Genomic DNA, 25047 nt, shown 5'->3' with positions numbered 1-25047 from the left:
AAATTAAAATATTGAACAGGTCAATGTGCTATCGCCCTACTCTAATATGTGCACAAACCGGCTACTAATAAGCAAGTCAATGTGAAGACACTCCCAACCTTAATAAACTTTGCTGTCTCTCCTCCCCCTCACTTTATAGGTAGAGTTTGAATTATTACTCACCCCTGTGAGGCCTTCACTGATAGATTTCCACTGCTTGCCTCTCTGGTTTGGCTGGTTTCTTTGCATTGCACCTGGTTTACACCTATTGTGCTATCCCCCCTCCCCCAATACTAAGTCTATATTAGATTCCTGCTGTGCATGGAGCCATCTTTAAATTACTAGTCTCCCACCAGGACACAAGTGCTCTTCAGCAATTGAATTCTGCTTGCTGGTAAGCCATTAGACCTCAGGAATTTGTTAAAAAGTGTTCAGACTTGTACTTACTTTTTGCTTCCCATTACTTTTGTCCTGGTGGGCTCCGACTCGCTCTGTTCACCCTCGCTAACGCTCAGGCTCTCTCTGTTCCTCTGCCCTGCCCCCACTACCTGTACATTTATAGTAATCCCAGCCACATGCACAGATCAACCTCACATCACCTCCACCAATCACAGCTCCTCAAGTCAGATCACATTAAACCACAACCATTTTCTCCACCACACAATACTCCCAACCACTCACATTCCCTCTATGCATTACATCATCCCACACTACTTTCCCATCCACATATACTATAACCCTATAATTCCTATCCACACCTCCACCTAGAACCAACTTAAACTTTATAACCATGACTATCACACAACTAAGTCTAGTCTGTCTTCTCATAATTCTTTATAACTCCACAAGTTATCACTCTAGCAACATTCCTAAACTTAGTAGCACAACACTATATTATGCACTCTCATATACAGACACTGCACATTATAATAATATCTGCCCACAATTGTTTAAGAACTACATAACGCCAATTCAAAACTAAACACACATGCTCGCATTCCTTCCACAAAAAAAAAAAAAAAACACAATACTTTCTCACACTCATCACCAAACTCAAACATCTGTATCACCATTTCAACACCAGGCTCACCACAACTGGGAACATCCACCCCAACCCAGGCCCAAACCTATCCTGTCCAACACAAACGTCTCCAACCCAATTATCATAACATAACACCCTCACTATCTTCATCCCTGGACGAATCAACAGCAGCAGCAAAACCAACCATCTCTTAATGCTAAATATTAATATTAGAAGTATCAAAAATAAAATACCTGAACTCCAGGCCACAATAGCACACTACTCCCCAGACACAGTTGCTTTAAACCTGACTAAATAAAAACATAACTAACTCAGAAGTTCTCCCTACCAGCTACAATATCATTAGACAAGACAGACCACTCCGTAAAGGGGGTGGAACTGCCTTACTGTACAAGTCCAACTTAACGTTACGTCAAATACTAAACTCCTATCCCTCCCCCAATAATTGGGACATACTTATCTCAGAACTTCAGCTTCACCCTAAAAAGATCATCACCATGATTGTGATCTATATTCCACCTGGTAATACACCTGCTAGTCTTGAAGACTTCTTATCCTGGTGTTCTTCCACATACTCACAAGAAACCCTTATTCTGGAGGATTTCAACCTAGATTGGTTCACCTGTACATCAGAACCACCAAGTAATCTAATAAATATCCATGGCTGCCAGAAGCTAGTCCAAATTCTAACTAGATGTGATAAAAAATCTAAAAAGGGAATCCATACCTGACTGGGTCCTAACAACCCCACATTGTACCCCCACACAGACAGTCTCCCAGATACTTTAAGGAACCATAACATAATATACCCTATACATAATAGAACAAGGCTATGCAAAACCACTAACTATAAATCCACTAGAAACACAAAAAATTTCTCTCCTGAGGTCCTCAATACTCTACTCTATAACTGTGACTGGACCACTCTAAAAACCCTCCCACTTGACCAAGCTGTAGTATATTTCTACAACACCTAGACACTGTCGCTCCATTGCGCAAAATCAAGGTTAGAACCTCTACAAACACCTGGCTCAGTAAAGAAACCAAAAAAATCCTCAGGTCAAGAGAGACTGCCTGACTTTACTGTCAAAAAAACAAACAAAAAGCCTAACTATGTACCAAGAACTGCGCAACCGTGCAAAAAAATTAATTGGGCTGGACAAAACTCCTACTACACAACATTACAACCTAAACACCAATACAACCCCCAAACATTCTGGAAAAAAATGTAAACCAGCTACTAAAACCACCCAAAAGGCTACCCCCAAACCAACCACCCCTGGCACTAAAGTTCCCATCGAAACACAATTCAACTCCCATTTTGTGAACTCAATTCTTTCCTTAGTATCACAGGACAGTTCCAACCTCTCTATCCCCCACAACACAAATAATACTAATACAAGCTTTACTCTCAAAACAGTTTCCACCACCTCAATTAAAAGCATGCTCTCCAAACTAAAAATCTCATCAACAGCAGCCAACCTACTCCCCAGCTATTTCCTCGAAACTCACAGCAGATGCTATTGCTATCCCAATCTCCACTCTCATAAACAGATCAATTGTTGAAAACTATGTGCCCAAACTCTGGAAAATATCCTAGGTTACACTCGTACATAAAGCTGGAACCTCCACTGAAGTTAATAACTATAGACCCATTGCTATAGTCTCCTCCATGGCCAAAACCCTACAAAATGCATCCATTCCCAGGTGCTAAAATATCTCCTAGACAACAATATCCGGTCACCTACTCAACATGGTTTCAGTCCTGCCCATAGTACCACTACAGCCCTCCTCTGCTTCAGACACAATAAACTGTCTCAAAAACAAAGGCCTGCATGTGTCAACTCTGTGTCAAATGCTTTGGACATACCCAAAAAAAGTCTCACACCAAACCCTGCTAAACAAACTAAACCAATATCACCTATCAAATTCCACTCTTATCTGGTTCCAAAGCTACTTAACTGACAGGTACCAGGCTGTGAAATGGGAAAATTCTCTCTCTCCTCAGCTGCCCATAACTATAGGAGTCCCACAGGGTTCTATCTTAGGACCACTACTGTTCACAATCTTCACAAATGACCTCCATACAGCATGCATATATCATTCAGTACACAGATGATACTACCTTAATCTGTACTGCACAAAATATTCCCACCCTTCTGCAAACAACTCAACTAGCATTCTCCAACACTGAAAACTACCTTACCAAAGCCCAACTTATCCTTAATCCAAAGAAAACTCAGCTTATGATTATAACCAGTTCTAACAAAAACACTGATAAGTCAATTCACTATCTACTCCACTAATGCTACTCCAATCACTCCAGTGGCACAGGCTAAGCTATTGGGAATAACCATAGACTCACACCTAAAATTTGATAGTCATCTCAACTTAAACTAATAAAAAGTACATGCCAAACTGGGATCACTCTACCGTATCAAACCATTTCTTACCAACAACACAAGATCAGCCACTGCTCGCTCCCAGCTTCTATCCACCCTACACTATGCATCTCCCATTCTGACTAATCTCAACAAAACTGAACTAAGCAAAATAGAAGCCTGCTATAACAGAATTGCTCGCTTTGCTGCAAATTGTTCATATAGAACTCATCACTGTACTGCTTTGAGCCAGCTCCACCGGCTTGAACTGCCCAACCTCCTAACCTACAATAAGCTCTTCCTGTGTCACTCTATTACCTCCGCAATAAGTGTCCTGCCCTCAAAGACCTAGTACAACATCACTCAGCCAAAAGGCCTCTTAGATCATCAAGCAAACTACTACTAGAAGTCACCAACAGCTACAACAGCTTTGGAGATGCACTATATAGTAGTTCAGTGGCTAAAAAATGGAACTCTGTCCCCACTAGTACACAAAACACATCGTCCATAGCCTCCTTTAAAAACCTCATTAGGCAACATATCAAGCAAACTTAGCAGTGCAATGACTGCTCCCCAGGGTAGTGAAAGCGGATAAGGTACACATACTAAGCCTAGTGTACTTGATAACAGTTTTCACTTTTACTCACAAACACTGGCTAATGTACAATGTATGTATTGTACCCATGTACTATGTATGTATTCTACCCATGTTCCAAATTTTAGCTGTACACCACAAATCTATTATCTTTATTTTTAAATTGTTTTCTTGTTTCTTCTCCCCACTGTAACTGCTGATGTGCTACATACCACTGTAAAAACATGTCTATTGTAATTTGTGTGTATACTGATCATGTTTAAATATCTAAATGTATCCGTAATTATTTTTCTGTGTGGAGCTTTTCTCCCTAGGCCTCTGCTGAAAAAGGGCCTTTTCGGCTCAGACACCCCCGGTTAACAAATGTAAAATAAAATAAAATAATACAAGGGACTTGATAAGTAAGATTCAGCTATGTGCAAACTAGGTGTTCAAGAAGTTAAAAAAAAATCTGTCTAGACAGTAAGTGTATTTTAAGGAAAACTTACACAGCAAGAGATCAGTGTCTGCACACATTACAATGGGGAATTATGCTGCAAGATACTGGTGTCTAATTCAGATCACTGCTAGACACCTCCACATTGAGAGAAGCAGTTTTAACTAAGGACTGTAAGAAAGGTCAAAAAGTGCAGATATTCAACACAGAAACACTCAATTAATGCAGCTGTGACAAAAACAAACAAACAAGGCCCTGTGGCTGATCAAAAACAGCACACTCTTCTTTCCTTTACAAAACCCCTTGGCAGAAACTGACTCCAATCCCCTCTACTCTCGCTAAAGTGGAACCAAGGCTTCTAACTAAAGACTGTAAAAAAGGCCAAAAAGTCATCTTCTAGCAGTTAAGTTTGCATTCACTCTTTAGTCTCTGGTGGGGACAAATTTGTTTTTTCTATGCAATTTTTACCCCGTGCCTGCAGACTATCAATCCGCTCCTAACGGGACACAATCCATTTTCCTCGAACATGTGAAGTTCACTCAGGCTCACAGGGAGAGCTTCCTTCAGGCAGCCATTAGGATGCTTTATGTCCTCACAAGCATCCTGCCAATGAGGACAGTTTTGTAACAGCCCTCGGGTAGTGAACATCTGCAAACCACATCATTGTAGAGTATCGCAATGCCTTTCCTATGAGGCTAGCTGCAACACTGATGAGGTTAAAGACAGCCAAACAATCTTCTTGTGCTGTACTGATGACGCCACAAGTCTGAAACATGTCATGTCTACAGCTACTGTGGTTTTGCTTTACTGACCTGAATGTAATGATACAAAAAAAAGTATAACGTCATTGGCATTCAGAAGCCATGTAGCTGACACTGCTGTGTCCTTAAGGGATCATTTGCATATATCCTAGGGACCTCCTCTACAGGTGGTTTAAGGTTTTACGCAGTGAAGTTTCTAACCTGGTTGAGTCTTTCTTGCAGTTTGTACTGGATGTTTTTTCTGCATAATCTTTTTACCCTTTACTTAGATGTTACTTGGGACATTTTGCAGGCACTTTAATGTTATGGGAATCAGCTAGGTATAAAGCTCTCTGTTTCTAAACTATCGTCAAACAATCCACTTATGCTGTACCGATCACATCCCAAAAAGTCTGAAACAATGCAAGTCTACAGTTAGTGGTGTTTGGCTTTACTGGCCTGAAGGTATCCATAAAGACTTAAAAGTAAAAACTTATGGGCATTTTGAAGCCATTTAGCTGAAAATCTGCAATGTAATGACGGAGTCATTTGCATATGACCCATGGGCCACAACTACAAAATGTTTAAGACTTTACTCAGTGAAGTCTCTAGGCAGGTTGTTTCTTGCAGTTCTTTATATAAATAAATAAGACACAGAGGGAGATAGATACACACACACGCACATACATGTGTTTCTGTATGTGCCTTTGTGTATACACATTTACTATAATAAAACGGTTACCACAAAAAACATAGGCCCTTATGTTCAAATGGGTATATCTTTGACAGAAATGTCACATTACAGCAATCACGTGTGTGCAGTGAATCTTGAATTTCAAGATATCAAGTAGCACTGGTTTAAGAAGGGAGATACGTGAAGTGTGCCATACATACATGGGAATTTTTTTTTTTTCTGGAGTGTGCTATATACAACACTTTCTTTCCTTTTTTAATGCAGAGTGCCACACATTAACAATTCTCTCTCAAAATGTGACATTAGTAGCGAATGATACCCTACCCAATGTTTCATATAGACAGCGAGTTAAACTGACAACCATGTAGAACTAGAACAGTCCACAGTGACATGTAAAAACACAGTTGACTACTTTTAAGGGACGTATACACGTTTCCAGGTCTATGTCATTTGATCTACAGCTCATTTCATCTGAGTCCATTTGAATGCAAACTCATTTCATCTAAATTCATGCCACTGAAAACTGATTGCATAAAAAATGTTTTTCTGGAGGGGGGCTTATACCTCATACCCGCTTTACTTATGTAAGTAACTCCATGGTCACACAGCCTCACAGAAAAATTGGTCTACATCACATTATCGAAACCACAAAAAGTCGAATACTTCTTCACCGACCCCTATTTGTCAAATGTGAATCCGATCACTACAGCGAAAATCATTCCCATGGTAAGCAACACGTTGGGCCATTGGCCAACCAACCGAATGCAATAAAAACAAAACCTCCCCCCAGCTAAATATACCAAATCCAAGTTTTCACTACAGTGGGAAAAACGGCAAATTCCTGATGATGGCCCACTTGTTACTTACCATGGAAATGATCGTTTAACGGATTCAGAGCTCGACAAACAGTGGTCGATGAACAGGTATTCGACCTTCTGTGATTTCAACAATCCATCATAGACCCCAGAAAAATAACCACCACCTCAATGAACCAGTGCTTGAGTGAAAACAATCATCTGCAAATCTGAGGGTACAACATAATGCTGACCATTGCAGTTCACACATACTCTACTAGACACACTTCCAAGATTTCTGGACTTGTATTAAAAAAAAAAAAAAAAAAAAAAAAAGGCAGTGCTGTGCTACTGCTTCCAAGAGCTTTAATTGCGGTGAAGGAATGTCAACATTCAAGGATCCTTGTAAACTGCAGCTCCCAGTCTACTGGATGGGACTTCTTGTGAGATGAAGGCATACGCAGCAATAGCCTGTTCTGTTTTTGTGTTGGTCATCCACGTGGTTTTCTTCAACCTAAATGGTTCTTAAAAGACAGACAACATTTATGAACCACTTCCCCAAGAAAAGACTAGTAGTATCCACACCAGCCTTCTACAGCATTTTAACTTCTCAGCTATTTAAAGTCTTCTGTATTGACAGGATTCCAAAAGGAAACACCAAAGAAGGGGTGGAAGCCATGCATTTTTTGTTTTGTGTGTCTCATACCATCTCAGATGTCAGCCAATATCGTTAACAAAACATTCACAGAGATGTTTAGCATTCCAGCCACACTTGACTGTATGTCTGCAAATGTACTTCCCACCTTGGACAGTTATAGGAATACAAGCGTCAGTATTTGTTTCCCCAGTAATGTGAACCTGCTGCCATTATCAAACATACCTGCCAAACCAAAGTGTTGGACTTGCCCCATGTAATATTTGAAACAGGTGAAACCAACACCCTTTGGCCTGACTTTGGTGTAGACTACTCATTATACTGTTAACAAGTTATTTTCCACTGTCAACATTACAAGTGTCCTAGAATCATTGTCAATCACATGTTCGACTGTGAAGAAACCATTTTTTTCACTGTCAGCTCTGTAATACTGTTACATGTCGAATCTACCATGGGATGCTAAAGTCTCCTTACTCTTTAGACACTTTGCTTAAGTGCTTTTGTACTCAACAACTATGTAGCTGCTTCGGATGACAACATTTCACTTACTAAGTTACTTAGCAGGGTTCCTCATGCAAGTGAGATTGAATTGCTAGTGATGCAATTAGAAACCACAGTAGAGAGGAGACAGGGTCAATATAGTGCTACATACTTTTCCTTAGTGTTTCCCCATTTACAGCACATATAGTAAAACATAAATACCCTGTATTTATCACCGAGCTTCTTGGTACACATTTCTTTAAGTGGTGCATAATATCCTCCATCACATAACAGGACTATTTTGTGATGGGTAGCAAAATAAGCATCTACAGTCCCTGGTGCTAGTGTGAAAAGCCTTCAATTATTACTTATCGAGAAGTGCATGTACATGTCAACATGCATAGTACCTATACTGAACAATAGGAGCACTGCTTTTAAAGCTGATGTCACTGTCATGACATGCTGCCACTAGTCAGAATAGTGTGGTGGATTGGAACTGCTATACACAAGTGGAATGTGTTCAGAATGCATTAATGTATGTGTCTTCTAAGTAGTACGACCAACACTGCACGGCATATGCCTTCTCATGCACCATCTGTTTAAAGGAACATCTTTATGCACTTAACTTATATACTGCCTTGTGCATTGCCAGCCTGCTATTATATCTTCCACCCAGTGCATGGGCCCTACGGCAATATCATGTAGATGCATTTTTCTAACAATCCCCGTAATACAAACTATGCAAGACAGGGTAGGTAATGATGCTGTTACTGTGGACATGTAAAGTGCGACCCTTGTACAATGCACTGCAGTTACAGTAACAAGAATACTGTTGCCATTCTGACCAACATATTTACTGCTTTGTAGTACACTACTATGTACATATAATCCTTCCACTGGTGTACATAACTTAACACGTTACATTTGTATAGTACTGTTACATCTTTATAAGCTATCACACTACATTTGTTATACTAATATTACAGACCAGTGTGTCAAAGATGGTATATCCAAGTGATTTCATGTTAGATATAATGGCAACGGATATTTTTTGCACCTTCGATGTATGCAGTCAATGTTGTGGGCACAAAATGTCATCATGCTTCTCATTATAAACTGACCCATTTGCTCTGTCTAAGGCTGACATCAGATTACATAAACCCGACAGCAGATTATACAAGCCCATCATACAAAAAGCAGTCAAAGTTCTTGTATCACTGCAGAGGTTCCCACTCCTGGAAGCAGACATGCACACTGACTTGACTATCATCCACCTATGATTTCCCCAGTCCCCGCTCTATAGCACTCTGTATGCTCCAGTACACACTTCCTGGAAATCTGCTGTACAGTGCAGTTTGGCAGAGTCAAGCACATACTCTTGGTGCTAGTCAGTGCACTGTGACCTCATCTAAGGAATTAGCATAAGAAGCCAACTCCCACCCCCAAATTGGTTAAGCCCCACTTCCTCCCTCCCTACCTCTTTCCCCGGTTTGTTCACCCAGCACTTGAGCCACTAACTGAACTGGAGTTGTCTTTATGAATCATCAGGGCATCATCCATCTACTCCACACAGCTGAATGGCACTAACCTATGGAGCAACAAGCATCTGCAGCAGCAATACTCCCTGCTAAAAAACAAGCAGTAAAGTGTTTTATGTGAAGGTACCACATGCATATCTCTATCTTAAGTCCTACTGGGCTTCAAGATGTACAAATGTAAAAATAAATAAATAAATAAAACTGAAGTACATACTTCTACTTCTCACATAAATATTATTTTTGAAAGAAAGAGTATTTCACTGACTTCTGACTGTAAGGCAGACGCTTATATAAAACAGCACCTTCCAAAATTATGTAATAATCTGACACTTTTTTGGATTACTTATAATTATTTTTAGTATCAGGTTTCTCTTAACTGGTGTTAACCCCCTAACTGTGTTCTTTGGGCACAGACTGAAATAAAAATGGCTCAGACACGACTTTATAGTAAGGTCAGACAGAGGTCAGCTTTAGTAACCTATAAGAAATTAAGTGCAAGAAAGTTTCTTAAATCTAAGTGGTTACAGATTTCCTAAAGGTATGGTTTTTCCAGTCAGGAACTTCTGCAAAATTTTATACATTCTTTCAGGTGGCTTGATTGAAGGCTACAAAACACAGTACTTACTTCAATAATGGGTTGGATAAAATGTAAAAAGAGGTTAGAGAAGAGATTAGAACATGACGAAATTCTCCAGCAAAGCCTATTTTCTCCTCAAAACATGTTATAAGTAATACCAAACATACTGGAAATAATGCCAGATGTATTTTGACTTACAATAAAAACACTGTTGCTGTTAGGCAGATTATACATAAATACTGGCACATGCTTCAAGATGTCCCAGAGCCAAGTGATTTTGTCACCCATCAACCTAGGTTTTCACATAACAGAAACACCAACTTGAAACATACGTTGTGTTATAAAGAGCAACATAAGTTCTGGTGTTCCAGTAATTCCACTAAAAGAGGCACATATAAATGTGGCAATTTTTTTTTGTTTGTAAATACATACAGCCTTGTAAACCTTTTCTCTCATTCTGCAACTGGTGAAGTGGTTGAAGTTAAAGCATATGGGAAATGTAATATGAGGAATGTAGTTTACATAGCCAAATGTGACCAGTGTAACTTATTATGTAGGTAAAACTAACCAGAAAGTAAATGATCGTATATCTAGCCACATTTATGAAATAATTTGAGCCATACACATTAATGCTCTTTTTACACATAAACTTGAGCAAGGAATGCAGCATAATTTTAAATTTAGGATATTAGAAGTGTTGTTTGAGAATATAAGAGGTGAAAACATTTATACACAGAACTGAGAAAGCAGAATTTAACTGGATATTATGCTTAAAGGCTCATATTTCATCAGGTCTGAATGGCACTCTCTCTCTTTAAAACCTTTACTGAGAGAGAAACAGAATTGTGTTTGAATTTAATTGCATTTATCATGTGATTTTAAACCGCTATTTAAACCTACTTGTTTGTTCTTATAACAGTTCATATGCCTGAGGAAGCCCCCTGGGTGAAAGTTTTTAAACTTGCGTGCTTTTATTATTTTACATTAAATTGGGTGTTCTGTGCCCTACCTGCCTCGATTCCAGTTATTTTTCTTTTCTACATTAGTGTAACTATTAAGTATTAGAAACCAGGAGGCATCACTAGGGTGATCCTATAGAAACACAATGGAAGCATCACTAGTGTAATTGTGTTTCTAGAGTTAAACATCTCCCTTACATCTTCAATTACATCACAAGTTAAACTCCACATTTAGCCCATTAAACATTAAACATATGTAGCAGCAAGGCCTTCTCAGCACTACAACCCATAATTTGGAACTCCATTCCTTACTCAATTACAGTTTCACATTCTCTCTCTCCCCCTTCACTTCATACTTCAGAAAAGCAGTACTTGCTTAATAAGGCCAAATGTAAACAAAGGCCTTGAAAGAACTGTCAACAACTACAAGCATCTTTACAAAAGACTTATCTGGGTAGATGTGGCTTACCAAATACTATTGCATTCTTTGTGCAAGAAATCTTCATTTCATTTTCCTTACAGGTATTTCTCTCTGCTAATTTCTTACAGTCAAGTAGTAAACCGTGTTTTCCATTTCTCACTGGGTATAGTACTGAGTGGAACACATTTCTGAATAGAGTAATGGATATCTGCATAAAACATCATATTTAGCATGTCCACTATATGTATTACATGCTCTTCCACAATCTACTGTAATCAGGCTGTGGCTGAGAAAGAACCCCAAAGTCCAGTCCACCTACCTGCTCAAAGAAATAAATGACATCTGACTGATCTCTCTCATTTAAAAGAAAGATAAGGCATTTTATAGTTATGTCAAGAATCTAAATGGCAATGCTCAGATCTGCTCTGAGCTACAACAGAATGGCATTAAATATACTGATCCCAAGGATATTGCCAATATCCTGGCAGATCGATTTAGTGCCAACTTCACTCCCCTCTCACCCCTTGAAAGGGCCCATCTCAATACCAAAAGATTGCCAAATTCCGATAATCACAGCCACACAGGTAGAAACAGCACTCTCCAAAGCCAAGAATACAGTATCCATGGGACCAGATGATGTCCCAGGCTGTGTACTACATGAACTACAAAATGAACTGGCACCCCACTTAAGTGTCATGTTTAATCATAGCCTCACCTCAGGCTTCGTGCCCACTGAGTGGCGTACAGCTACAGTTATCCCGCTCCACAAGGGATCCCAGGACTACCGTCCCAGTCTAACAAGCCTGATCTGCAAGGGCATGGAACACATTATCATGGAACTTATAAACAAAGACATTGGCAACCTCCAGACACTGGACCCCACCCAGTCTGGGTTTGTGAAGGGCTGATCTTGTCTCCTGAATCTGACTGACTTCTTCGAATCTGTCTCCAGAGCTGTGGACGAGGGTCTGGATTTTTTTTGTGTAAGAAAAGGCTTCCATCATTCAACCCTACCCCACTGCCCAGACATATGGAGAATACGGGAGATTGTTATCACATGTATACTTGCCAGAAATTCCTGAAGCTCCTTCAGTATTGCTGTAGGTCTCTTGGTAGCCTCCCTGACCAGTTTTCTTCAGGTCTTTTCAAATTTGGAAGAACGTCCAGTTTTTTGCAATATCACTGTTGTCCCACATTTTCTCCACTTTTTGATGACTGTCTTCACTGTATTCCATGGTATATCCAATGCTGTGGAATTTTTTTTTGTACCCTTCTCCTGACTGATACTTTCAACAATGAGATCCCTTTGATGCTTTGTAAGCTCTCTGTGAACCATGGCTTTTGCTGTAGCAGGCAACTGAGTAAATGTCAGGAAAATCCTACTAGGACAACTGAACTTCATTTGGGGTTACTTAGTCTCTATAATTGATGGCAGGTGTGCACCCAGGAAGCCTGAATGTTGTTGTGTCTTTCGGCTTTTCCCGGTTAGGGGTCGCCACAGCGGAACTCCGGTCCGCTAATGAGTGGTAGTTGATTTTTACGTGCCGAGTTACCAGCCCTGACGCACAACCTTCCACGAAGGTATGCTCATTCACACATGTACTGGCCATCCTAGAAAGAAGCAAATTGCCACTCCTAATGGAATTCAATAACAGACTGACAGACTGCCACAGTGAAATGTCTATGCAATCCCGAACAAAAGGCAGATTCTAGATTTCAGTGGTCAAAAACATCACCTCATGCAAGAAGTACACAAAACTGTTAATTCCCCAAGTACAAAAAGGAGCACTCTAACAGCACTTGAACAATCAGTGCTTTTGTGTAAATAACCAGCCAGCATAAACTCCAATATTTTTTTGTAAGGCACTCACTAACACCCTATAAATTATTTTTCTCCATGTCATTGCATCTTGGAGAAAGGACAAAATTTTAGCAAAAATTAAACATTACCTGCGTTAAGATGCTGCATTCTCAGAGAAAGAAAAAAGCCATTAACATTACAACACATCCTTATTACAAATTATACAACGACCCCCCCATTAATATTCTAAAACGTGCACACTGATTGGTTAGCGTGCACGTTGTAAATCAGAGTTATACTAATGGAAAAAAGTCTGGTCGCCCGGACTTTTTCCATTAGTATAACTCTTTTTTTTAAAGCAACAGAGAACACAAGATCTCCGTTGCTTTTTACACACTAGAAAGCAAGATCTCCGTTGCTTTTTTACACACTGTCTCGCTATGTTAAACGAGTTTAACACCTAACGGAGACCTTCCTATCTTCGGTGCTCTTTTTAACGGTGTCTCGCTATGTTAAATTGGTTTAACATATCAAGACAGCTTTAAAAAAAGCAACGGAGAATCTCCTTTGCTTTTTTTAAAGCTGTCTCGCTATGTTAAACCAATTTAACATAGCGAGACACCAAAAGAGCACCGAAGATAGGAAGGTCTCCGTTACTTTTTTTAAACCTAACGGAGACCTTCCTATCTTCGGTGCTCTTTTTAACGGTGTCTCGCTATGTTAAATTGGTTTAACATAGCGAGACAGCTTTAAAAAAAGCAAAGGAGATTCTCCGTTGCTTTTTTTAAAGCTGTCTTGATATGTTAAACTCCTTTAACATAGCAAGACAGTTTGTAAAAAGCAACGGAGAACTTGCTTTCTCCGTTGCTTCTGCCCACAGCTCTGATGTACTGCGCAAGTATACGCAGTAGATCAGAACTGCCGCAGAATACCAAACAGCTGCAGAAGGGCAGCAAGGAGGCATTATACAATGCCATTATTTAAGAAAAGTAATTATTTTTTTTTTTAAAATAATGTCATTGTATAATAGCAATAACCCACTTCTGGGTGTAATGCTGGATTTACCCATGGTTGTCTTTGTTTGGCCACTCGGGCTTCGCCCTCGTGACCAAACCACACCAACCGTGGGTAAATCCAGCATTACCCACACCCAGGCGTGGGTTATTGCTATAATCTATCACCACAACTTGAGCAGACCATAAACAAGTTATCTACCCTCCAGGAAAGCAAGAGAAACCTATGTCACCTCACATCAACAGCTCTTTTTGAAAGCATCACAGAATTATACTTTCATGTTCAGGTACGTACCCAATCAAAGATTGTCATTTCACTCAAAATTTACATGCAATTCAGTGCTGAAGTTGGCTTTTCAATAAAATGAGTTTTGGTAAAGGCAGCATCTTTGCAGTGACAAAAAGGCTGTCATTATAGAGACACGTATGATGTTTTACTTCTAACATACTGCCAACTTCATTCTCAGTCTCCTCCAAAGATGAGAGATACAGACACCCCTTAGAGAAAATTAAACTGACACTTCATAGTCAGAGTTTCAGAGAATTGTATGTGGCCCTTCAGATCACTTTTTATAAGGAAATATATAAAAAGAAAAACTCCTGTTGTAAAGCCAGCTCAACACTACTACGTTCTTTACATATACCATACTCTTCAAAAGTCACTTATCCACACCTCAGGATAGCTAAACATAATGCAGTTTGACACCCTGAACACCCCTTCAATATCATTAGCAGAAATGCATTATGTTGGGCAGAATGGCTTGCAGCTTGTTTCACCAGCACACACTGTCCCTAGAAATTCAGATCCAGATCATTTAACCATGATTAACAGTAAACACCCCAAAAAGATAAAATAAAAATTAAACAGGAAGTGAAAACCACATCACCATGGAAATAAGCTTTTAATTTTTGCAAAAACAGACCACTACAAACACATACCATACACACACACACACACACACACACACACACACACACACACACACACACACACACACACACACACACACAAAACCAGTCTCTCACCTCCAGATGTTTTGACTTGAATCAAGTGAAAGAAATTCTGTCTTTAGTAATGTATTTCAGCATGTTTCAAATACACAGCCCCTTGACAACCCAGTTGCAGTCACTTAACTGTGATCAAATGACAGATATGATCATTTGCTTTCCCTCAAACTAGCCATCATCAAGTTACCACCAAATGGCAAGGGACATAACAACCAACAGTCCTCAAGTTAAATAACGCTGACCCAATGTAAAAAAATGCAGTTTATTTCCTATGCACCCAACATCCATTCACCCATGGTCATTTAACTGTGACTAGAGGATAGTAAGGATGCAACTAACATACACAACATAGCCACTTTTTAACTTGTGCACCTCTGATGTTTAATTAACCTACTTTAAAAAATTCTGCCCATCACAGTTTATACAATTTGTTTCATCCAATACATTCTCCCATTGATCATTAAACTCTGAACAAATGATAGTAGAGCAGTGCTTTTCACACAACTTATGTCCCCTTAAATCATCACTTTCGAAACAATTTAGTATGCTCAAATGAAATTGTACACAAGGTTATGCATTCAGCTTCTTTCACAAACAGTGATTCCCTGTCCCCAGAGGCATTTACCAATGACCAAATTAAAGTGCTAACGTAATCTTATGTAATACGTCACTAGTCTTATATGAAATGATCAAACTTGGTTCCGGAGGAGGAGGTCTGTGCTGCCCCATAATCCTTCATGCCCCCAAGCCTAGAGCAACCTTCCAAACATCTCAGTTACTGGTAGCACTAGTATGCTGGAATATGACAAGCCAAATATGTCACATGCTACTAAGCATCAGATCCAGAAGCAGGACTGTAGTGCTGACTGGCTACACTACAATCCAGCTTATGGGTCTGTTTTTTGGCTTTTTTTTTTTTTTTTTTATTGCGGGATAAACTATTTTTATTTAATTTGACTTACAATAATAAAAAGATAAAATAAAAATTAAATAGGAAGTGAAAACCACACCAAGGACACAAGCTTTTAATTTTTGCAAAAACAGACCCCTACAAACACATTTATTATTTATAACTTTATGAATCAAAAAGCCGACTGTATCAAGGAATGTGGGCTATAGGAAGAGAAAGAAGCTGATGAGCGAGAAAGGAAAACTGGCAGAAACAATAAGCAGGAGCAAAAGAGAAAGCCTCCCAGATCACAGAGGTATGGGTTCTTAGCAGAAAGTTCAGAGCTTAAAGGGGGAACAATACTAGGAATTTACAGAACATAGCTATGAGGATTGCTGCTGCAAAGGAGTGCTTATACCAGTAGCAAGCTATCTGTATACAGTTTGGAAAAGTGTTAAAATTAGTGTTAGTTTAAAGTGGCATGGGTGACAGCGGAATAACAGTTTGTTGCTTAATTATTAAAGGATTCAGCACCATAGTGTTAAAACATCATAGAAAATATGAAAATTTCAGGTTGGCATGTTTAAGGGAAAGGAAACAGAAGACAGAGGAAGGTAGTGCCATAAATACATAACGGCAAGATTAGAAGTATTACTTTGGAATGTAAAGTGACTAGTGGGGCAGACAGAGAGAGAACATGTTACATAAGCTCAGTGACAGTAGTGATGCTTCAAAAGAGAAGCATCTGCAGATAAGGTAAGTAATAAAACAAAAGTATATTGCTGTGGCAAAAGACTGACACTGGTGAATGTGCATGTTCAACCTAAAAGCATCATACATGGATTAAAGGCAATACTGGGTGAGATTATAAAAGACAACAATAAGGGATTTTGCTCATAGTGGTGACTGGAACTTAACTTATGACAAATTAGATGAACCAAAGGGATTGAGAAAGTACAGGATTTCAAAGGAAGCAAGGTATCTGGATAATCACCTGAAGATGTTCAGCATTAAAGATGTAAAAAAAAGTTTGAATCAGGGAAAAATATACTTTTCTTCCCAGCAGTATTGTAATTGGGTGAGATTAGCTAGACTGTATATTTCAATGGAACACAGCACTCTGGTTGCTAATTAAACTAGTCCAATAATCATGTCAGATTACATACCAATAACGCAAAAGAAGGATGAAGTTGCCCAGCTCAGATACTGGAAATCTGCAGTTCACTTGATGAAAAAGAAGATGATGGCAAAGTAGGCAGGGTAAGAGAACAGTCTTCTTCTTTCAGCTTTTCCCGGTTAGGGGTCACCACAGCGGATCATCTGTCCACTCATGATTGGCAGTGGAGTTTTACAGTGTCGAGTTGCCAGCCCGGCGTCCAACCTTCCACAGAAGGCACTCACACCTAGGGGCAATTTAGAGTGTCCAATCCACCTATTGCACGTCTTTGGGATGTGGGAGGAAACTGGAGTACCCGGAGGAAACCCACGTGACCACAGGGAGGACATGCAGACTCTGCACAGAAGGCACCCCAGCCGAGAATCAAATGAGAGAACCTCTTGCTGTGAGGCGGCAATGCTAACCGCTGCACCACCGTGGCCACCCGCAGGGTAAGAGAACAGCAAACATTACAATTATTGATACAAGTGAGGAATAATTAAGGTGAGATCTCACAGTTGTAGGATATGAAAACTAAGTTGCAATACTTAGTAAGGGATACAGTAACAAAAGAATGGAACAGGAGTTAAGAGAGGCATAAAGAGTTTAGAAAAAATTAAATAGTATCAAGAAAAACTGGGCAGAATGACTGAACAGCAGAAGATGAATTAAGAGTGAAGGAAGAAACTGAAGAACATCTGGAGAATATCAGCGAATATAGAAGAAAGGCACTACCTCACATCAATTACGAAAACAATCCTAAAGACATGAAATTTTTGGATCCATGAATGAGACTGCCATATGGTAGCCCACTAGCACAGTGGAGAAGATTAACTCTGGCAGCAAATTCAATATTAAGAAGCAAAGTGGAGACATCAAAAACTACCTGGATAGAGGGCAAACAGAGGAGTGAAACATTATCAGATGCATTAGCATTGTCTCATCTCCTCAATGTCTTTTATCCACCTATAGCACAAAGGAGCAAGCAGAGTGTTTACAGTTTTCCCCCAATCTACTATCAGAGGACTGACTGACCATGATCAAGACTCCCTCCACAATATTCATTCTCCTTTGTCTGGCCTAACTCCCCAGATCAGATGTTAACCAGCTTGCCCAAAACTGTCAGATTGGGTTTGCTAATGAAGCAGGTTAGAAGAACCAGAGATGGGTCACCCAAACCCACTGTCATGATGCTGCTGGTCAACATCACAACAGGGAGATGTGCAATGGCATCTGAGGGAAATGCTCCCACTTTCATGGTGAAGCCTCCAAACAAAAAATAAAAAATAATACAATAAAAACACCCCTACTCTATAGTACTTGGCTGCTGGCATGGCAGTGGTGTTTCCAGACACCCAGCAAGTTCCCACACCCTCTCCAGTGAAACAGGCAAGCAAGCACCACTGCCATGCATCTTCTACCCACTTAAGCATATTCTAAACTGTTAGCTGAACTTGGGTCACCTGGATCAGTCAAGAGCTTCACTCCTCTGTATCATCAAAGGTTTCTGTGGTTCACATCCACTGGTGTTATGTTACTTCGGTCATGGAAACAAAATGTAACAGGAAAAAATAGAGAACACTTTTGGTATCCCTCAACATCACAGAAGTAGCCTACTTACATTAATTGTTTTAGTGATGTCATGAAACAGGATGTTTAAATGTGTGTTGAGTGCGGACAGCTTTATTCTGAAGAAGTTCTATAAGCAAAAGAACAAAAGCAGTAAAGTATTTGTGCCTTTATTCCAGCTGTTCTTTGTGGTTTTGGGCTTCATTTTTACCAAGATGATTTTCTCGGTTCTCATCTTAGTTTTTGCTTATACTAATGCACCCATAAATGACAGCATGCCAACTGTATTACCCAAACACATATCACTCACCTCTAATCCACAGACCACTGAAACACATCATATAACAATTCTGTTTGCAATATAAACATTTTATGTGATAAAGTAAACCCACAGAGACTAAAACGTAACATAAATTTGTAGGCAGAGAGAAGAATCAGAACAATTCTGTTGCAACATTACAAAACCAATGTAAACAAAAAATTAAAGACTACAAACTGCAGTGCACTGTAAGATGGTGGACATCCTTCTTAATCATGCTTCCTGTCCTGTTTAGTCTAAGGTAACTTGGGTAAACAGTTAAGGCAGGGAGCCAGACACTCTTTCAAAACTTGCAGATAAACATGTACGGCAAATAAGAAAATAAATCGGACTGCATTCTGAGATGCTTTGTAAGTGGCATCCCATCTTCTTCTATTAATCTATAACTATGTAACCCAGATGGCATAAGTGCTGATTATCAGGGATGGTCTAGATTAGAAGAAATTTTTCATTAAGTAACTTGCACATAGTTACAGTCTGCAAATGGAGTGAGAGAGAAGGAAATATTAGACTACAGAATTAAGGTTATGAGTAGCACATACCCTTAACCTGTTGAACTAAATTGCAGATAGCAACTCTTAAAGTTCAGATTGAAGTAATTCAGCTGGAGGCCCCCTTCACCTACAAACAAGAAGAGCAAATAAGTATATCCGTTTGTTGCTTAAAAATTAGTGCATTAATACAATTCAAACACTGAAGCGGCATTTTGCATAGTAGCTGTTTGGAGGATAAACAGACTGTGGTCATTATGCTCATCTTAATGAACAAAACAATGATACAATAGTATGAGTAATGCACATTTTTAAACAGCTGATTAGAGTTTACAGCAGGTATTAGTCTTTACAGTACCATTTGTCTATTAAAGTTGGAACTGTGTCAATAACACAAATATGCAATGTTCCTTTGCCAAGTTAACTATTTCTTCTGTCGGTGTGCGTGCAGAAATGGTCATGTCTGCTGTTCATCCGCTGAAGTACTAAATGGCTAACAAATAGAAAAAATATGACAGGGTGATACAGTAAAGTAGCTCGTGAAAGTAAAGCCTACACATAAAAATCCACTGCCTTCTGTTGAACCCCCAAAAAACGAAACTCCTCCTTTTCAATCCTACTCGTAAGACCGTCCCAATAGATTTCTCAGTTATATCCACAAATGGTACTCCCATATCACCTGACCCAACTACTAAACTACTTGGTATTACCATAGACAACAATCTTAACTTTGACACCCATATGAACAATACTATAAAAAACATTAATAAAAAAGCTAGGCTCTCTCTACAGAATCAAACCGTTCCTTTCACCAACAGTCAGAAAAACTATTGCTTATACCCATCTAATCTCTACACTCCTCCATGCCTCACCCATATTTACTAATTTATCTAAAAATAACCTCGCCAAACTGGAAAGCTCCTACAATAACATTGCCAGGTTTGCTACTGGCAACCCATTCAGAACCCACCACTGCTATAATCTTAAGCAGCTTGGATGGCTAGAAATTCAGAATCTGCTTAAATTCCACCAACTAACCATTGCCCAAAAGACTCTTTACCAACCTTCCAGTACTCCTATATTAACTAACCTCATCTATCCCTATAAGAATCTGAAATCCTTGCGCTCATCACACAAACGTCTTGCAAACACCTCTAAATCTAATAACAAAGCTGGGGACTCCTTTTCAGCAACACTGTTGGAAAATCCTGGAACCTTCTCCCCAGTGAACTTTCCTCAGTTTCCTCCACGTCTCTTTTCAAAAACAGACTGAAACTTTTCCTAAGAACACACTGGCTACGCCCCTGTACTAAACCTGACTGATCATTTTTCTATGCATAACAGGTACTGCCTACCCACTACTTCCCTACAACTAGCTCTACCTTCCTTCTTGCCACTTTACCTTTTTCCTATTCCTTACCCTTCTTTTCATCCCCCAAGCTTACTCATAGTGTGAAAACTCTTATTTATATAAAAGACACACTTATGCCTCTTTTATTTTGACTTTCTGTATTCTACCTGTAATCTGAACTGTACCTGCCTACTGCACTGCAAAGTATTTCTGCCCTCTCTGTAATTTTTCCACTGTACCTGCCTTTGGCACTGTGAAGTATGTCTGTCCTCTTTGATTTTTTCCGGCCTAACTTCTAATGTTTTTTGTAAATATAAAGGTTTTATTTCCTCTTATCCTAGACTATAGTATATTAGACCTATTTTAGTATTGTACCCTAATTTTAAAATGGGAGGTACTTAGATCTCTATGATAATTTCTGTATTAACCTGTAGCAACATTGTATGTAAAAATGTTTTTTGCTATTTTTTGCACGGAGCTCATCTCCCCGGGCCTCTACTGAAAATGGACATGTAAAATAAATAAATGTAAAATAAAAATAAATACACATTTATTTGCATGCTTTTTTTTGCGTGTGTGTGTGTGTGTGTAATGTATATATATATATATATATATATATACACACATACACATATATATATATATATATATATACATATACACACACACACACACAAAAAAGTACACACACAGACATTATAAACATGTACACACATGTAGCTAATGAAATTAAATGGTTGCCATCTTTTTTATATATATATGGCTTGCCAAAACTGCAGTCACTGCAATGACAGTCAAAGTGGTTAAGATTGTTTACAATCTAAAACTGTGAAAAGCTTCTAATATTTCACATCGTTTTTAACATTTGAGGTTAAACATTCCTTCTCTTGAATCTGAACTTTCAGTTTGGTCCACTATTGAATTAGAAACAAAACTTTTCTTTTTATCAAGTGATACAGTATGCAGAAGTACACACATTCTTTGGGTCAAGTGATACAGCGTGCAGAAGCAATATGCACAGAAAATATTTCATCAATAAGAAACATTAACGATCTTTAGAAAATAAATACATATACAGACACACTCCCCTGCCTTTAATTAGAAGTATGCACTAAATGTGTACACCATTGAGTTTCTCAAAAATCTGCGTCATCCATCTCATATCTGTATTTTTCCCCTTGTTATCTTACACCTACCATAGGAACAAAATTGCTTTTTATAAACACTAATGTAAATTCTTAGCAGTCCACCAAACTGCATGTGCCTTTCACGCCAAAAGGCTTAACGTGTTGATGCTTTGAAAACTCATTCATCTCTGGTCTAACTTTCTGTAGCAAACTTTAAAAAATTCCAGTTACTACAACACAGTTCTGATCATTTTATCCTTCCTATCATTATGGAACATGCTTAACTTATGACAGTCTCGCTGATTTATCGTCCCTCCTAACATTTGCTATACTACACTAAATACATTAAAGTCTTCTACTTCGTAAACAAGTCAACCTGTAGGACTTATAAAGTAAAAATAAAGGGCTGTCCAACAATCTAATGTGTGCTTAAAACATAATTTTACACAAAGAAGTTAAAACAGCTGTTTTGTATTTTACTCCAAATAGCATTACGGTGAAGTATACATATGTACGATTAGATCTTATAGGTTTGCAGATCAGAACTGCTCAGTTTATCCCGTGTGCATATGCAATGCAAACTCATAAACACCCCAAAAGTGTTGTGTTGGCAAATAAAATACTTACACACATAAATTATGCTGCTCAACACTGGCCCTTTCTTCATTCATGACATCTTGTGTGTGACGTACAATGGGACAATATCACTTAAAATTACAATCACGTAAAAACTATTGCAGATAAACTATAAAACCAACTCCATCAGAAACAACTATACAATATAGAGATAAACCCAGTTGTTACTAATGATTACCTACAGATAAACAGGAAAAAGAAACGCTAACCTGGATACCCCACCACTTTCCAAATGAATTAAACAAACGGGACACACTTATATTTACATGAAGTAATGCAGACTGAAAAACCAACCTCCAAGTTTCAACAAATGCGAGAAATATGTATAAAAATAATATTGACTACCATAACAATTTTCAGACAACGATCCGTTCCTAAAGCGCATGTGCGATACCGCACTACATTTTGGGATTTTAGTGTCTGAAATCACGCTACAACATTACGTAGTACTGTGCGCCACAAGACAGGATTTTTGCAGTGAGTGGGTGTGCTTGTAGTATTAGTTGTCACTGTTTGTATATGTTGACACTGGGGCTTTTTCAGGCTACTTCCACACCTGAGTACTCCCTCCTAGAGGGGTACTCTTTTATGAATTACCCGTAAAATGTTTTCTATAATTTTTAATAATGTTGTTGTTGTTGTGTCTTTCGGCTTTTCCCGGTTAGGGGTCGCCACAGCGGAACTCCGGTCTGCTAATGATTGGCAGTTGATTTTTACGTGCTGAGTTGCCAGCCCTAGCGCACAACCTTCAACGAAGGTACGCCCATTCACGCATGTCTCCACGCAGAAGACACTCTAGCTGAGAGTTGAACCTGTCAGCGTCTTACTGTAAGGTGACAATGCTACCGTAAAGCTTGAAAATATGTTTGCAAAATAATGCGGTTTATCATGCGTTGTACGCAAAGCTGCTTTGCAGTTGTCACCCAGGTGTACGAGTTGTAAGCGTACGTCCCTGCAGTCCAGAACTTTGCAGAATGCAATTATGCACCGCATAACATTTTTGATAAAGTACTCAAGATTAATGGGACTCAATAATTTCAGACGTTATATTACATACATCATGCAATTTGCTTCTTATAGTTCACAAAGATGCATGTTAGACCATTTTAAAAATTGTGTCTGATTCTTGGGCTTTGACCCCCCGTTATTTTTGGCTTTATACAGAGTTCTTGAGCAAATAAGTTGAGAGGTATGGAAGAAATGTGGCGACGAGATAATTATATAACATCTACACCAATATTTACAGGAAGTTTGTATACTTCACTACTTTTTTTGCCCTTTCCCCTCAAACAAGTTTTGAGTTTCCGGTAAATCACTGAGGATTGCAGTCAAGTCAATGGCAGACATTAAGGATCATTGATCAGAAAATGCCTGTGGATGCAAAACTTGTTAAATTCAAATTTTAAGTGAATCACAGTAATATTTAAAATGTTTTATTTATTTTGGGACGTTTAACACTATTATTTTTGGCTTTGTCCCTGATTCTTGAGTTTGAGAATTTTGCATACAGGGATTCAGAAGATCATGAATATACATTTGTCCAAAAATGTGTTTTATGTTGAAGTTGCAACCACCTGTACCTCTCCCTTACAATTTACTACACATTTCAATAACTTCTGAAGTCACTGTTACTCCATGGAAAACCAAGTAAATGTCTTTCACACAAAAAATACAATTTTACTCTCACTGTCTTGAGATTCTCTGAAGTGAGGAATTGTTTTAGGAAAAATGTAGTGCTACCTCTGAGGAATTTTGTGGGATTTTTTAAAGTCAGATGTTCAGGAAATTCAGTTGGAACGAGCCTGTCGGACTGAGAGGAGGTGTGAGTGAACCAGAGATGAATACCTTGGTCACCAATGATGATTCCATAACAGATCACCCTAATATCGCTTTTCCAGTGATCAGGATGAATAGGGCCATTAATACTGAACACATCACCAGTGATCGGGATTACTCCTGAGGTAAGCCGAACTGACAAGTGTGAAGAGGAGGTGAACAGGGTGTGATTGGTACCATTATGGATGGCCAAAACAGTAAAACAGGAAATGTAGTTTTGATCGGCTTAAGTGCTTTGACACAGAGGTGGATGTTTCAGCATTATTTAGTGTTTCTGCTGCTCCTCCAGATTATAGAAAATAATACTGCAACAATCATTCCTACTTGAACTAGCTGCCAGTAATGACAAGATTATTGACTTCTAGATCCATTTGGTCTGTGCATGCACAATAGAACTATTGTGCATGCTCATATGATCAGTGATGCAGTGCACTTAACATTTGAATAATATGGAAGTTTATAAGCTGCCCTCTCCAATGGAGATCTGAACTGACAGAGGAGCAACCAGCTGAACCAGTCATTATACCAGGGAAGGAACTCTAAACAAAGGTGTCAGGCTG

The 25047-nt window shown here is 39.0% G+C and overlaps 1 protein-coding gene across 5 annotated transcripts in view; it reads right to left on the bottom strand.

Annotated features, from left to right (window-relative positions):
- Positions 1-23090, bottom strand: part of TRAPPC5 (trafficking protein particle complex subunit 5) — a 28836-nt gene extending 5746 nt beyond the window's left edge. Inside the window, exon 1 of one of the 5 annotated variants that reach the window (XM_044083489.1) lies at positions 22997-23090. In XM_044083489.1, the coding sequence (XP_043939424.1) occupies positions 22997-22999 (3 nt within the window). In that variant the 5' untranslated portion in view covers positions 23000-23090. Of the gene's footprint in view, positions 1-19588; positions 19668-22642; positions 22782-22860 lie in introns of those variants that run through there. The other 4 variants (XM_044083490.1, XM_044083491.1, XM_044083488.1 and 1 more) reach the window with 4 other exon arrangements.
- Between the last annotated feature and the right edge of the window lie 1957 nt (positions 23091-25047).

The sequence above is a fragment of the Protopterus annectens genome, chromosome 9.part0 (genome assembly GCF_019279795.1).
Source record: "Protopterus annectens isolate FY-2018-M chromosome 9.part0, PAN1.0, whole genome shotgun sequence".
Lineage (NCBI taxonomy): Eukaryota > Metazoa > Chordata > Ceratodontiformes > Protopteridae > Protopterus > Protopterus annectens.
The sequence above is the reverse complement of the archived record's forward strand: the minus strand, read 5'-3'. Positions and strand labels throughout refer to the sequence as shown.